The following is a 15,631-nucleotide window of genomic DNA, read 5'->3' as shown; positions in this document are numbered from 1 at the left end:
AGAAATAGCTCCCTCCAGAAAGCAGGCAGGGAGTGGGGGTTGAGCTGCAAGGAGGAAGGGGAGGAGGGAGAGAATGGAGGGACTGGTGTCCAGTGAGCCGACTCCTCCTATCCTGGCCTATCCCTAGGGGACACCTGTGGGAGGCTGTGATCCTCTCCTCCAGGCTACTTTCCCACTAGTGCCAGGATTCCCCCGGCGCCACACTGAGAACATCAGGAGAAGCATCAAATTATGGGAGATAAGAAATGAAGAGGGGGGCAGGATTTCTGGTTGACAAAGGATATTTATTGAGGGTTTACTGGGTACAGGCAGAAGGGCTGGAAGGCTTGGGATGCAGAGAGAGACCCCTACCCTGGGATCCTGCAGCTCAAGGCCCCTGTGGGTGGGGTGGGGGCTGGGAACCTATGAACATTCTGCAGGGGCCACTGTCTTCTCCACGGTGCTCCCTTCATGCGTGACCTGGCAGCTGTAGCTTCTGCGGGACCTCCACTGCTCGGGCGTCAGGCTCAGGTAGCTGCTGGCAGCATACTTGCTGTTGCTCTGTTTGGAGGGTGTGGTCATCTCCACGCCCTGGGTGATGGGGTTACCATCTGCCTTCCAGGTCACTGTCAAGCTTCCCGGATAGAAGTCATTCATGAGACACACCAGTGTAGCCTTGTTGGCTTGGAGCTCCTCAGAGGACGGCGGGAACAGAGTGACCGAGGGGGCGGCCTTGGGCTGACCTGTGTGGACAGAGGAGGGGGTGAGAGATGGCAGCGGGAGTGTGGGGTGTTGAGGAGTGCCTCTCTCTAAAGTCTCTGGGAGGGTTCATGGTGTGGCCGTCTGGTCCAACCAGGGCCTCTCCTTCCCTCCTCATTCCTTCCTTTCCACTGGAGCCCTCTGGAGAGCAGACGGCCCCAAGCCTTCCTAGGAACCCTTCCCAAGTCACCTTTCCCAGGTGTCCTGGCCCAGTCCTTTCCTCTGCAGCCTCGGTTTCCCCCTGTGTACCCAGGGCAGGCTGTGCTCCCTCCTTCCTGGTTTCTGGAGTCTGAGTGTGGAATCTAGGGGTCCCCCCGACAGCACACAAAACTGACCTGGCAGGGAGTGGGGAGGCCCAAGCCTGGCATGGCCTGGAGCTTCCCGTCCCCTGAGGCACCAGGCTGTGCCCCAGCCTGGCCCACTCAGCTCTCCTGGTGAAGCGTGGGCCCCACCCAGACACACCCTGGGGCTCTGCCATTGCCCCTGTCCCCACCAGCCCGACCACAAGACCCTTCACAGCAGCTGGGTTCTTGGGGCTGCTCTCCCAGACTTCGGGGCACCGCAGCCCCCATGCCCACCCCAGAGCCTCTGATGCCCCTGGACTTCACCTGGCAGCCGTGGAGTTCTCTGCACCCCCGTTTACTCTCCGCTAGTCACCTTCTGAGTCTAAGGTGCCCTTCCTCAAATGAAGGCGGGAGGTCGACCCGTGAACAGAGAGACACCAGGCCCCAAAGGTGACAGGGCTCCAGGAACAGACACATCTCTGCCCTAACAGACCCTCTCCTTTCTGGTGACTGTCCTGGGAGGGCTGGGCTCTGGAACCTCACCCGTCCCTCTGTGTCCCCATGCCCTCAAGACCCAGCACAGGCCACAGAGCTGCAGCCTAGACCCAGAGCCCTCTCTGTGCCCTCCACTGGCCTCCCCTCGAGGTGACCCCTGCGTCCCCAGGCCCCCGTGTGGCCCTCCCAGGCTGGATGGGCATCCAGCCCTCAGCCTAGACCCTGGGGTCCCGGGGACTGTCTCTAAGGCCACTGCAGGGCCCCTCATCAGAACCGGCCTCTGTCCCTCACTCAGACATGTGCCCTGGGAGAGGGAAGGAGCCCTGACCCCACCCAATCCCAGCCCAGGCCCTGGAACCAGGCTGTGTCCCGCTGTTGGAACCTGAAGGCGGCTGCTCCCACTGTGGGGGCCCTTCCTGCCATTACCCCGAGACTAACGCACCTCCTCCAGGCCCCATGGACAAAGGTGGGGTCAGTGCTTAAGGCTGGGAGGGCAGAGGGGAAGAAGCCCCAGAGAGAGAAAACAGATTTTCCAGAGACAGGGAGGGTGGGACAGGCTGGGGAGTTAGAGCCACTTACTTAAAACGGTGAGCAGGGTCCCGCTGCCAAACACATGCATCACTGAATTATGCTTGGATTGAAACCGCCGGGGCCAGCACCTGGGGCCAGTCCAGGAGCCGTGCTGGAGCAGGAACCTGCTGGGAGTGAGGGGCACAGGGCTGCAGTGTGTAGTTTGTGACCTGGGCACAGGGCAGGGGGGTGGCCAGTCCCCCAGTAGTGTCTCTGTGCCTGTCCCTTCTCTGAGGCAGGGGCCGCCTACAGCCTTGGAGTCACCACAGCGTGTGTCCCCCTCTCTGATGCTGTTGGTGCTGATGGCAACGCTGGCCCAGTAGGTCCCAGCAACTCCCTGAGTGACACATCCCCTCAGGCAGCTGTGCAGTGTGGCTGAGGAGTCCTCAGCTGGCTCGGACCTGCCCAACCTCACTTGGCCTCATTTTAAGGGCCTCCAAAATCCGCCACAAGTGTCCCCAGTCAAGCCAGGCTGACTTCCTCCCTGGACCAGGACACTGGGTCATTCTTGACTCAAGAGGAGAGTCCTCTGCTTTTATATCTACCCATGGAGATGCAGCTCAGTCTCACTTTGTTCATGAAGCCTTTTCTGATCATTCATTCCATCTGTCCATCCATCCATCTGTCCATCTATTCATCTGTCTTTGCATCCATCTATCATCTGTCCATTCGTCCACCCATCGACCTGTCCATCCATCCATAGATCCATCCTGTCTACAAGGCACTGTTTCGTGTGCTGGGGACATGGTGTGGTCCCCCAGGCTCTCACCCCCATATCTCCCAGGTCATGGCCAACAAGGCCCTCCTCATGGTCATGTCCAAGGTCCTTCTGCTGTACCTGGTGTCTCCGCTGGATGTGACATGGGGCTGGCCCCTCTTTTCAGTGACTCTTTTCCCCTTGGGGTCTGACTCCCCTTTCCTCTTCCCCTGGCATCTGTTTCTCCACGGCCCATGCCTGGCTGCTGACTCCCCAGACCCCCACCCAGACCTCTTTCTTGGCCATCTTCACACTCTGTCCCCCACTACTGCCCACACGGTGAGGCTGGAGCCTATCCCAGCTCCAAATCCTCAGCCCCTCAACTGCCTACTGACCATGCCCAGTGGGCTACCCAACAGGAGTCTCAAACTAATCCCATCCAGAGGAGATGACCACCTTCCCCGAGCCCAGCTCATTTTCTGTCTTCATCTCATCACAATGACCATGGACGGTCTCAACCCCTCAGCCAGAAACCTGGAGTCCCTGGACTCAGTCACCTCGCCTCCCACACTGAAATGGCTTCTGCGTACTTAGCTACTGCATCTAGACATTCGTTTTTTTTTTTTTTTTTTTGAGACAGAGTCTCGCTCTGTTGCCCAGGCTGGAGTGCAGTGGTGTTATCTCGGCTCACTGCAACCTCCGCCTCCTGAGTTCCTGGGTTCAAACAATTCTCATACCTCAGCCTCCCAAGTGGCTGGGACTACAGGTGTGCACCACCACACCCAGCTAACTTTTCTATTTTTTATAGAGACAGGGTTTCACCATGTTGGCCAGGCTGGTCTCAAACTCCTGACCTCAAGTGATCCACCCACCTCGGCCTCCCAAAGTGCTGGAATTACAGGTGTGAGCCACCATGCCTGGCCCCCCAAAAATCTTTACTCTTTTAAAATTATGAGAATATAATATTTAAGATAATTAAGCAATAGAGAAGTGCATTTAAGAAGTGTAATATTGGGCTGGGCGTGGTAGCTCATGCCTGTAATCCTAGCACTTTGGGAGGCCAAGGCAGGTGGATTGCCTGAGCTCAGGAGTTCCGGACCAGCCTGGGCAACGTGGTGAAACCCCATCTCTACTAAAATACAAAAAAAAAAAAAAAAATTACCCAGGCGTGAGTGTGCGCCTGTAGTCCCAGCTACTCAGGAGGCTGAGGCAGGAGAATTGCTTGAACCCGGGAGGTGAAGGTTGCAGTGAGCCAAGATCGTGCCATGGGACTCCAGCCTGGCAACAAAGCAAGACTCCATCTCAAAAAAAAAAAACAAAACAAAAACTGTAATATTGGCTGGGAGCGGTGGCTCACACCTGTAATTCCAGCACTTTGGGAGGCCAAGGCGGACAGATCACGAGGTCAAGAGATCAAGACCATCCTGGCCAACATGGTGAAACCCTGTCTCTACTAAAAATACAAAACATTAGCTGGGCGTAAGGCCGGACGTGGTGGCTCACGCCTGTAATCCCAGCACTTTGGAAGGCCGAGGTGGGCGGATCATGAGGTCAGGAGATTGAGACCATCCTGCCTAACATGGTGGAACCCCGTCTCTGCTAAAAATACAAAAAAAAAAAAAAAAAAAAAAAATTAGCCGGGCGTGGTGGTGGGCACCTGTAGTCCCAGCTACTCGGGAGGCTGAGGCAGGAGAATGGCATGAACCCAGGAGGCGGAGGCTGCAGTGAGCTGAGATCGTGCCACCGCACTCCAGCCTGGGCGCCAGAGCAAGACTCCGTCTCAAAAAAAAAAAAAAAAAAAAAAAATTAGCTGGGCGTGGTGGCATGCACCTGTAGTCCCAGCTACTCTGGAGGCTGAGGCAGGAGAATTGCCTGAACCCGGGAAGCAGAGGTTGCAGTGAGGCAAGATCGTGCCACTGCACTCCAGCCTGGCAACAGAGCAAGACTCTGTCTCCAAAAACAAAAAAACAAACAAAAACAAAACAAAAAAAGATGTGTCATATTGATCTCTCCCTCTCTCTTCTGCTACGTATAGTCCCATTTCCTTTTATTTTTTGAAACGAAATTTCACTCTTGTTGCCCAGGCTAGAGTGCAATGGTGCCATCTTGGCTCACCACAACCTCCACATCCTGGGTTCAAGCGATTCTCCTGCCTCAGCCTCCCAAGTAGCTGGGATTACAGGCATGTGCCACCACACCTGGCTAATTTTTTGTATTTTCAGTACAGACGGTGTTTCTCCATGTTTGTCAGGCTGGTCTCGAACTCCCAACCTCAGGTGATCTGCCCACCTTGGCCTCTCAAAGTGCTGGGATTATAGGCGTGAGCCACCACACCTGGCTCCATTTTTATAATTGCAGTAAAACATACATAGCATCAATATTTCCACTTTAACTATTTTTAAACGTACAGCTCCGTGGCACTAAGTACATTTACACCGTTGGGCAACCTTCACCACCATCCATCTCCAGAACTCTTTCATCTTCCCAACCAGAAACTCTAAACCCATTAACTACAGTCCCCCTTTCTTCTCTCCCCCTCATCCTGCTAACCTCAAATCTACTTTTTGTCCAAGTGAATTTGCCTATTCTAGGTACCTCATAGAAGTGGATTCAAATGACATTTGTCCTTTTGTGTCTGGCTTATTTCACTAAGTATAATGTCTTCAAGTTTCATCCATGTTGTAGAAGATTTTTGAAATTAATTTTAAAATAATTAACATTTAAAACCTATTAAGACCTATTAAAAGTAGTACAGGCTAGGCAGGGTGGCTCACGTCTGTAATCCCAGCACTTTGGGAGGCCGAGATGGGTGGATGGCTTGAGCCCAGGGGTTCAAGGCCAGCCCAGGCAACAAGGTGAAACCTCATCTCTACAAAAAATTATCCCGGTGTGGTAGTGCATGCTTGTAGTCCCAGCTACTGGGGACGCTGAGGCAGGGATATTGCTTGAGCCCAGCAGTTGGAGGCCAGCCCGGGCAACATAGTGAGACCTCCATCTCTAAAAAAATAAATAAAACAAATAAATTTACAACTAAATATAAAAAGTGATACACAATCTATTTCTTAAAAACAATGAAAATATCTTTTAATAAGCTATGAATAGAAGAGTCATTTATTTGATAGGAGATGTTTACCAGAATTCTACAGTAATAATCAGTCTTTTTTTTTTTTTTTTTTTTTTTTGAGACAGGGTCTCCCCCTGTCACCCAGGCTGGAGTGCAGTGGTGGATCTCAGCTTACTGCATCCTCAACCTCCGAGGCTTAAGCAATCCTCTCACCAGCCCCCTAAGTAGCTGGGACCACAGGCAAGTGCCATCATGACTAGCTAGTTTTTATATTTTTTGTAGAAATGGGGTCTTGCTATGTTGCTCAGGCTGATCTCAAACTCCTGGGCTCAAACAATCCCGCCTCAGCCTCCCAAAGTTGTGGGATTACAGGCATGAGCCACTGCACCTGGCCCATAGTATTTCTAAAGATTATAAAAACTCATATTCATATCCCCCCGAGCATAATACCTTTTTTTTTTTTTTTGAGTGGGAGTCTCGTTCTGTCGTCCAGGCTGTAGTGCAGTGGTGCAATCTCAGCTCGCTGCAACCTCCACCTCCCGGATTCAAGCGATTCTCCTGCCTCCCTCCCGAGTAGCTGGGACTATAGGCTCGCGCCACCACACCCAGCTAATTTTTGTATTTTTAGTAGGGACGGAGTTTTGCCATGTTGGCCAGGATGGTCTCGATCTCCTGACCTCATGATCTGCCCATCTTGGTGTCCTAAAGTGCTGGGATTACAGGCATGAGACACAGCAACCGGCCCATAGTATTTCTATAAGATTTCTAAAGATTCTAATATAAAAACTTATATTAATAGCCCCCCAACATAATACCATTTTTATTATCTGTGTCTCCCTCCACCTGTCACCCATCTCTTGTGGAGACCCCTTGGGCCTTCCCCATCCCAGTCTCTGTTCTGTAGGCATCACCCTGCACGTGGCTGTCTCCTCACCTGGCCCCCGCTCCTTGTAGACTTGAATTGGGGCAAATCTAGATCCTCTGGGACCTCAGCCCCAGCACAGAGCCTGACTCTGATGGGGACTCCTTGCCCAGAAGTCCGTGCAGGACACTGACACCCAGTCCCGGCCTGCCACCATGCTGACCCCGCCTCCATGGCCGGGCTCCTGGTGTGGGTCAGGTCGGCTGCCACTGCTGGAGCTCTCAGCACAGCCACCCCAGCATCCTCTGGGTGGGTGGGAAGCTGAAGGCCCTCACCAATCAGGGCCCCTCAGATTGCAGAAGGGGAAACTCAGGCCCAGTGTGGCGGCTCACGCCTGTAATCCCAGCACTTTGGAAGGCTGAGGTGGGCGGATCACCTGAGGTCAGGAGTTTGAGACCAGCCTGGCCAACATGGTGAAACTCTGTCTCTACTAAAAAAAATACACAAAATTAGCCAGGTGTGGTGGCAGATGCCTGTAATCCCAGCTACTCCGGAAGCTGAGGCAGGAGAATCTCTTGAACCTGGGAGACGGAGGTTGCAATGAGCCGAGATCTCGCCATTGCACTCCAGACTGGGCGACAAGAGGGAAACTCCGTAAAACTTTGTTTGAAGAAGAAAAAAAAAAAGAAAAAAAAAGGAAACTCAGGCCCCAGAGGTGCATGTGTCAGATCGATCAGCTTAGAGGATGGGACAGAGGAGAGCTAGAGGGGAGAGCTTGGGCCTTAGAATCTGTGCCCATGAGCTGAGTGACTTGGACGGGTCGCCTCACCTCTCTGGGCTCTATCCCCATCTGCACAAAGGGGATCACAGCAGGACCTGCCTATGGGGCCACCGAGAGGGAGGTTCTGCCCCTGAAATGATAATCGCCTGTGGGTATAACATGCACCAGTGATGAACAGGCTGTTGTGTCCCAAATGCTCATAAATGGACCCAGATGCTTGGTGCTTTGTCCGGGGACCTCCCACCACATGCAGAGTGGTGGCAAGGGCTGAGGTCACACAGGGAGTTGTGGCCTCCCTAGAGCCTCTCCTGGGCTTTTTCTTTGGAGGCACTTGCACCCTGGATAAGCTTGGGTCTCCTAGGGGCTGGTTTCAGGAGGCGATGCTGGCTGAGGTCTAGTGACCCAGGGACTCCAGGAAAGGCCCCTCACACCTCAGCTGGAGCTCCAGGGAGTGGCCCCTGCCCAGTGAGGGTGGGAGTGGACAGGTGACATAAGCCAAGGGGAAAAGAGGAGGGGGAGGAGGAGAGAGGAGGAGGAGGAGTGGAGGAGGAGTGGGAGGAGGAAGGAGAGGCCTGGGCACCCTTCAGGGATAGCGGCCACCACTCCTGTGGACGTCCTGCCCCTGCCTCCAGTCCTGCCCTACCCCAAGGACTAGGGGGAGGTGAAGGAGACATTGGCCTTGGTGCCAAATGTAAGTGGGGGAAGAAATCTCACGAATCAAGATAAATAATATTTTAATATGACATTAAGCAATAAAAATTAATTCAAACAAAGATGGACAAAATCTTAACACTTTAGTTAAAGTCAGTGTGTCTGTGGCTCCCCTCCAGGGATTAACCTTCCTCCTTACCCCTCTGGCTCGTCTCCCTTTGGTCATCCTTTCCCGCCTCTGCCACCCAGACCCCACATCCCCTGGAATCTCTCACCCATTACCTGCCCCACCGGCTCCTCAGGCTGGACCGGCTGCTTCCTCCAGGGGCTCCAGGGCCCAGGGCCCTGTGCTGCAGTGCAGCTGTTGGGCGCAGCAGGCCATGGGTTACCACGGCCAGACCCAGCAGCAGCAGGGGCCACCGCTGCCTGAGGTTGGGGCCTGGCTCACCAGGGGCCTCAAGGCCCCCCTGGCCTGTCCCTGGCCTCATCGGCCCTCACGGTCGGAGGTCCCTGTGGCCTCACTTGCAGCGTGGGCTCCCTAGAGAGTGGTGCCCTGGTCCCTCTCGCTGGCAGCAGCTATCCCAGTGCACCCCAGTCCATGTGGCCCCATCCTCATCCTCTGGTCCCTGCCCCCAGCCCCCAGCCAGGCCCCTTCCAGAGTCCATGACCGTTACCCCTGGGGTTCTGTCCCAGAGGCACATCTGCCAACTGCCCTGCTGTGGTCAGGATCCAGGGCTCAACTGCCTCCCACACCTGTCAGCTTTGCCTTGCCCCTGGGGCTCTGGGTGCTTTTTTGGGGACCTCCCACCGCAGGCAGAGGGTCGGCAAGGGCTGAGATCACACAGGGAGGTGGGCTGCACCATGGCCCCCCCAAGACCCTCCCTTGGGGCTTTCCTTTGGAGGCACCTGCACCCTGGATGGGCTTGAGTCCCCTTGGGGCTGGTCCCCGGAGGTGATGCACCTGACTTCCCTCCTTCCCCACTTCTCCGAGGGTGCCCTGGGTCTGTGCAGCATCTCACTGGGGTCCAGAGAGCTGCCCAGCAGGAGTCCCCCAGGGCTTGAGCTCAGGGGCCTGGGCTGAGGCTCCTCCAACCAGCCCTGGAGGGAGGTGTGGTTAGAGAGGAGGAAACAGGTTTGGGTTTAGCCAGAAGCCACTCAACAACGGTTCAAGTCCAGGAATCATGAGATAAGAATGAAAATGCTGTTTAATGCACCATGTTCAGCACCTCACGGACCTCACATCACACAGACACACACACACACCAACCACCCCAGCTTCCTGAAGGTGTAATTGACAAAACTGTATATATTTACCACCTACAATGCGATGCTTTGCCACATTGCAAAACGATTAAATCAAGCTGACACACACATCCGTCACCTCACATACTTATGCTTTTGTAGTGAGAACATGGAAGATCTAATCTTAGCAATTTTCCAGTATACAATACATTTATTAACTGTAGACTCCATGTTGTACGATACATCTCCAGAGTTCATACTTACCGATTTCACTCAAAGGCCAGTAGCTTCCTCCCGAGCGGTGAGTGCATCATGTCATGGCTTCTGACAGGCCCCCAGGCCCTCTCCCAGCCCAGCATCCCCCACCCTCTCCCAACATCTCAGGACCCTGTGCTTTGGTGTTGAGGGAGCAGTGGCAGTCAGGAGGGACTGAGCACCTATGCTGGGCGGCCAGGGCCAGGCTCTTTTGCTGGTGCTGCCAGAGACACCTCAGGTCACCCAAGAGTCTCAGGTTCCTCTCCTTCCTCCAGAGGTGGGGCTGGAAATGCTGCTGGCTCTGCTCACTTTCCAGGGCTGGATTGAGGTTGGTGTTGGGAGATAATGCATGTCAAAGAGTTGTTTTCTTCATCTGTAAAAAAGTAGTAACACACACAACCTAAAATTTATTATCTTGACCTTTTTTTTTTTTTTGAGAGTCTTGCTCTGTCGCCAGGCTGGAGTGCAGTGTGGCTTGATCTCAGCTCACTGAAACCTCCGACTCCCTGGTTCAATCAATTCTCTCCTGCCTCAGCCTCCTGAGTAGCTGGGATTACAGGCGCACCACCACGACAAGCTAATTTTTGTATTTTTAGTAGAGATGGGGTTTCACCATGTTGGCCAGGCTGGTCTCGATCTCCTGACCTCATGATCCACCCGACTGGGCCTCCCAAAGTGCTGGGATCACAGGTGTGAGCCACCGCGCCTGGCCCATCTTGACCATTTTTAGGTACACAGTTCAGTGGCATTTAACTACATTCACAATGTCATGCAACCATCACCATCATCCATTTCTAGATTTTTATTTTTTGAGAGTCTTGCTCTGTTGCCCAGGCTGGAGTGCAGCGGCGCAATCTCAGCTCATGGCAATCTCTTTCTCCTGGGTTCAAGTGATTCTCCTGTCTCAGCCTCCTGAGTAGCTGGGATTACAAGCGCCCACCACCATGCCAGCTAATTTTTGTATTATTAGTAGAGACGGGGTTTCAGCATGTTGGTCAGGCTGGTCTCGAACTCCTGACCTCATGATCCGCCTGCCTCGGCCTCCCAAAGTGCTGGGTTTACAGGCATGAGCCACTGCAACTGACTTTTTCTTTTTTTTTTTGAGACGGAGTCACACTCTGTTGCCCAGGCTGGAGTGCAATGGCATGTCTGGATCTTTTTCATCTTGCAAAACTCAAATTCTGTCCCCATTCAACATTAACTTCCCACTTCCCATTCCTCTCTCCCCCAGCCCCTGGCACCCACCATGCTAGTTCCCATCTCCATATTTGGCTGCTCTGGGTACCTCCTATGGGTGGGACCATATACTACTTGTCCTTTGAAAGTCCTTTTTAAACTGGAAAATGCTGCATGTATAATACCTTCAGGGCCTTATTATTATTATTATTATTATTATCATCATTATTTTGAGATGGAGTTTCACTCTGCTGCCCAGGCTGGAGTGCAATGGTGCTATCTCAGCTCACTGTGGCCTCTGCCTCCTGGGTTCAAGCAATTCTCCTGCTTCAGCCTCCCAGGCAGCTGGTCTACAGGTGCCCGCCATCATGCTAAATTTTTGTATTTCTAGTAGAGACGGGGTTTCACCATGTTGATCAGGCTGGTCCCGAACTCCTGATCTCAGGCGATCAGCCCACCTCAGCCTCCCAAAGAGCTGGGATTACAGGCGTGAGCCATCGCGCCCGGCCGATTATCATTATTATGATTATTACCAGCTGACCCAGTTAGTGTGGCCTGGAAAATGTTGTCAACCCTCATAAAATAAATGAATCCTTGATACTGAGCTTCAACTGCCACTCTTCAAATTTTGCACTGCAACTCAGAGGGTGTAAAATTAATTCCAATGGCTGCAACCAGCATTTTGTTAAAGTGAGGCAGCCCAGAGCTGACTCCAGCTGGAGAGCGAGCTGTTCAACGGGAGGGATGGTGAGGGTTCCTGGAATGTTGCTTCAGTTACCTGAATGAGTAGATATGCTCTGGGTAACGATGGAAGATCTACTTCTTGCTGGAAGTTTGGATGGAAAATCTTTTGGAAAGTGCTGTCCTGGAACACCTGGCCCAGCTGTCAAATCCCCTCTGGCATTTCCCCAGCGGCTGATCTGCTGTCATGTCTGAAGCCACCCTTTGCCTTAGGTCTTCCGTATCCCTATCCACGCCCCTGGGTGTGTCCCTGGGGGCAGTGCCATCCGATGGCTTGTCCAGTGCTGTGAGGCTCTCCCCAGCTTCCCTCAAGTTGAGTTTCATCCTGGAGCTGGGCCATCTCACATATCCCCTTGGCATCTGCCAGCCATGGTTGTGGGATGCTATAACAGACAGACAGAGAGACAAACAGAAGACTTCACGTTATCTCATGGAGATCACGAGAGCCATAGTGAGCTCAGGCTCCATGGACTGATGCTCAGATCCCAGTGTCCCACAAACACTGAGAGTCCCCTCAGCGCCAAAGGCTGCATCCCAGACAGCTCCCGATCCTCGGGGAGATAGGCAAGGTGCTGAGCAGTAATGGCATGTGGACACCCTAAGAAACACTGATGCAGGTACAGGGGAAGCCTCTGGGAGGCCCCAATCCAGTCTAGCTTCTCCCCTGTTGGGAGCCTTGGTCCACTGCTGCCCCTGCCTCTGGCTCCTCTCACCTTCAGGGCTGGAGCAGCACCTGCCCTGGGGGTCTGGGCTGAAGCTGCTCCCTCCCCAGCACCCCCCTTGAGTGTGACACTCATCACTGCCTGGGACTCAGAAACTGTAGTTCTCTCAAGGACAGCCCCAGGTCTCGGGAGAGGAAGGGACTGTTTTAAATAGTGCCCCCAGCTGCTCCCTTTCAGGCCCTGCCTGACCCTGTACCTGCCATGGCCTCTCAACAGAGGCAGCCTCAGATGACATCTTTCTGTGGCGGGAAATCTGGGTCTGGCTGGATCCTGGGGACCCTGCAGGGCTGGGCTGGGCCGGGTCTCTCCAGCAGGTGCAGCTGCAGCTCTGACTACCCAAGCTCACCTCACCCCTTCCTGGACTGAGATGTGTCCAGGCCTGGGCAGAGGAGGCTGGGTCCTGCTGTCCTGCTCAGTGCCCTCCCTTTTTAGGGTCCCTGGTGCCTCTGCAGCGTTCTCTGGGTCCTGCCTGGCTGTCCTCTCTCAGAGCACAGGTGACTGCCCCATCCAGTCACCTCTGCCCTGCTCCTGTGTTTGTGGGTGTCCCCCATTCTGGCCTCCTGCTGGTCAGTCCCCTGCCCAGTCTCTATGCCCCAGGCCTCAAAGACTCCGCCTGCACCACCAAGGATCCCTCTCTCTCAGGCTGTCTCCAGAGGAAATACAGGACCATTTTCCTCAGGACCCAGAAGTGAAGGCTCCAGAAACTCTCACGTTTTCAGGGTCACTGGAAGTGGTCTCTGTTATTTTGGCAGCATCAAAATATTCTTCAAAGCCCAGAAGTCTTGAGGTTTCCTTGGACGTGAGGATGATGATGTACCTACCATTACTTACGGCCAGGGTGATGTTTAATTTTATGTGTCAACTTGGCAGGGCCACAGTGCCAGATATTTGGTCAAACATTATTCTGATGTTTCTGTGGCATTATTTTGTGGGTGGGATTAACATTTAAATTTTACATTTCATAAATTTGTGAAAATTAAACAACAGTCTTTTTTTTGAGACAGGGTCTCACTCTGTTGCCCAGGCTGGAATGTAATGGTGCAATCACAGCTCACTGCAGCCTCAACCTCCAGGGCTCAAGGAATCCCTCTCACCTCAGCCTCCCAAAGGGCTGGGATTTAAGTTACCAATTTCCCTCTATGTGCTGATTTATCTGTATCCTACAAATTTTTATGTGGTGGTCTCATCATTGTTCAGTTTAAAATGTTACCTAATTTTGTTTTTTGAGTTCTCCAACTGTTGGCTTATTTAGCAATTTCTTTTCTCTCTTTCTTTTTTTTCCCTCTCTCTCTCCTTCCTTTTCCTTCTTTCTCTCCTTCCTTCCCTCCTTTCTGTTTTAGAGACAGGGTCTTGCTCTGTCAGCCAAGCTGGAGTGCAGTGGTGCAATCAGAGCTGACTGCAGCCTCCAACTCAAGCGATCTTCCCACTTCAGCCTCCCAAGTAGCTGGAACTAGAGGAACATGCCACCACACCTGGCTAAATTTTGTTAAATGTTTTGTTAAGAGAGAGGGTCTTGCTATGTTGCTCAGGCTGGTCTCAAGCTCCTGAACTCAAGTGATCCTCCCGACTTGGCCTCCTGAAGTGCTGGGATTACAGGCGTGAGCCACCATGCCTGCCTGGCAGCGTATTTCTTAATTTCCAAATATATGAAGATGTTCTAGTTATATATTTGGTTTTGGGGGATATTTTGTGGGTTTTCTTTTTTTTTTTTTTTTGAGACAGTCTCACTGTCACCCAGGCTGGAGTGCAGTAGTGTAATCATGGCTCACTGCAGTCTCCAACTCCTAGGCTCAAGTGATCCTCCTGCCTCAGCCTCCTGAGTAGCTAGGACTACAGGCACATGCCACCACACCCAGCTACTTTCTCTTTTATAAAGATAGGGTCTCACTGTGTTGCCCAGGCTGGACTCAAACTTCTGGCTTCAAATGATCCTCTCGCTTTGGCCTCCTAAAGTTCTGGGATTACAGGGATGAGTCACTGTGTGCCCGGCCATATATTTGTTATTGATTTCTAGTTTAACTGTATGTGTTTAGGGCGCACACTCTGAATAATTTCAATTATTTGTAATTTGCCTTATGGAGACTTGTTTTGTAAATCAATATATAGTAACTTTTTGTCAATGATTCTTGTCTGTTTTTATCTTTGAAGAGAATATGTACTCTGCAACCCTTGAATGCAGTGTTCTATATATAACTCCATTAGGTACTCATTATTGTCTTTCAATCTTCTATTTATTTTTGTTTTTTAGGGTTTGTCTGCTGTGAAGGAATCATCTCCCTCAGGGACTGTGAATTTATCTGTCTCTGTAGCTCAGCAGTTTTTGGTTTCATATTTTTTGAAACTACATTATTAGATGCATACAAATTTAAAACTGCTACTCTGGCTGGCGGCTTACGGCTGTAATCCTATCACTTTGGGAGGCCAAGGCAGAAGGATCACTTGAGCCCAGGAGTTTGAAACCAGCCTGGGGAACATGGTGAGACCCCATCTCTACAAAAAAATTAAAAACTAGCTGGGCATGGTGGCTTGCACCTGTAGTCCCAGCTCCCTGGGAGGCTGAGGTGGGAGGATCATCTGAGCCCAGGAGGTCTAGGCCGCAATGAACTGTGATCACACCACTGCACTCCGGCCTGGGCAACAGAGTGAGACCCTGTTTCAAAAGAAAACCAAAAAACACCATTACCTCCCTGATGTTCCCTGATGAGGTTTTTGTTTGTTTGTTTTTGAGACTGAGTTTCACTCTTGTCACCCAGGCTGGAGTGCAATGGCAGAATCTCGGCTCACTGCAACCTCCTCCTCCCAGGTTCAAGTGATTCTCCTGCCTCAGCCTCCAGAGTAGCTGGGATTACAGGCGCATACCACCATACCCGACTAATTACTGTATTTTTAGTAGAGACAGAGTTTCACCATGTTGGCCAGGCTGTTCTTGAGCTCCTGACCTCAGGTGATCCACTTGCCTCGGCCTCCCAAAGTGCTGGGATTACAGATGTGAGCCACTGCATTCAGCCGAAATAAAACTTTTATTGGCATAAAATAGCCCTATTTATTCCAGATGACACCTTTTACCTTAAAGTTTCTTTTGTCTGGTATCTATATAACTACACCAGTTTTGAGTAGGAATTTCACGGTATCTTTTTCCATCTGTTTACTTTCAGAGCCATTCTCTATCCTAGCCCACCATTGCTGCACACGGGAGCTCTTCTCTAAAAGACTTACATGTGCCCTTATCATGCAAGAGTCATGTCTGTTCTCCCTGCATTTCCAACAGTTTAGTTGCATCTCTATGATGGGATTTCTAGGCCTTTTCTGTGCTGTATCTGGGGCTGGGATAGCACTGCCGGGTGCCCCTCCCC

The 15,631-nt window shown here is 52.2% G+C and overlaps 1 protein-coding gene across 1 annotated transcript in view; it reads right to left on the bottom strand.

Annotated features, from left to right (window-relative positions):
* Positions 1–263: 263 nt before the first annotated feature.
* LOC103889716 (immunoglobulin lambda-like polypeptide 1) overlaps positions 264–15,631 on the bottom strand; it is a 35,722-nt gene continuing 20,354 nt past the window's right edge. The window contains exons 9-12 of the mRNA XM_063722808.1: positions 11,594–11,939; positions 8,425–10,012; positions 2,097–2,215; positions 264–722 (exon numbers count right to left, since the gene is read on the bottom strand). Coding sequence (XP_063578878.1) covers positions 403–722; positions 2,097–2,215; positions 8,425–8,630 — 645 coding nt within the window. The 5' untranslated portion in view covers positions 8,631–10,012; positions 11,594–11,939 and the 3' untranslated portion in view covers positions 264–402. The remainder of the gene's footprint in view (positions 723–2,096; positions 2,216–8,424; positions 10,013–11,593; positions 11,940–15,631) is intronic.

Source organism: Pongo abelii, chromosome 23 (genome assembly GCF_028885655.2).
Source record: "Pongo abelii isolate AG06213 chromosome 23, NHGRI_mPonAbe1-v2.0_pri, whole genome shotgun sequence".
Taxonomy (NCBI): Eukaryota; Metazoa; Chordata; class Mammalia; order Primates; family Hominidae; genus Pongo; species Pongo abelii.
Note: the sequence above shows the minus strand (reverse complement) of the source record. Positions and strands in the feature narration are given on the sequence as shown.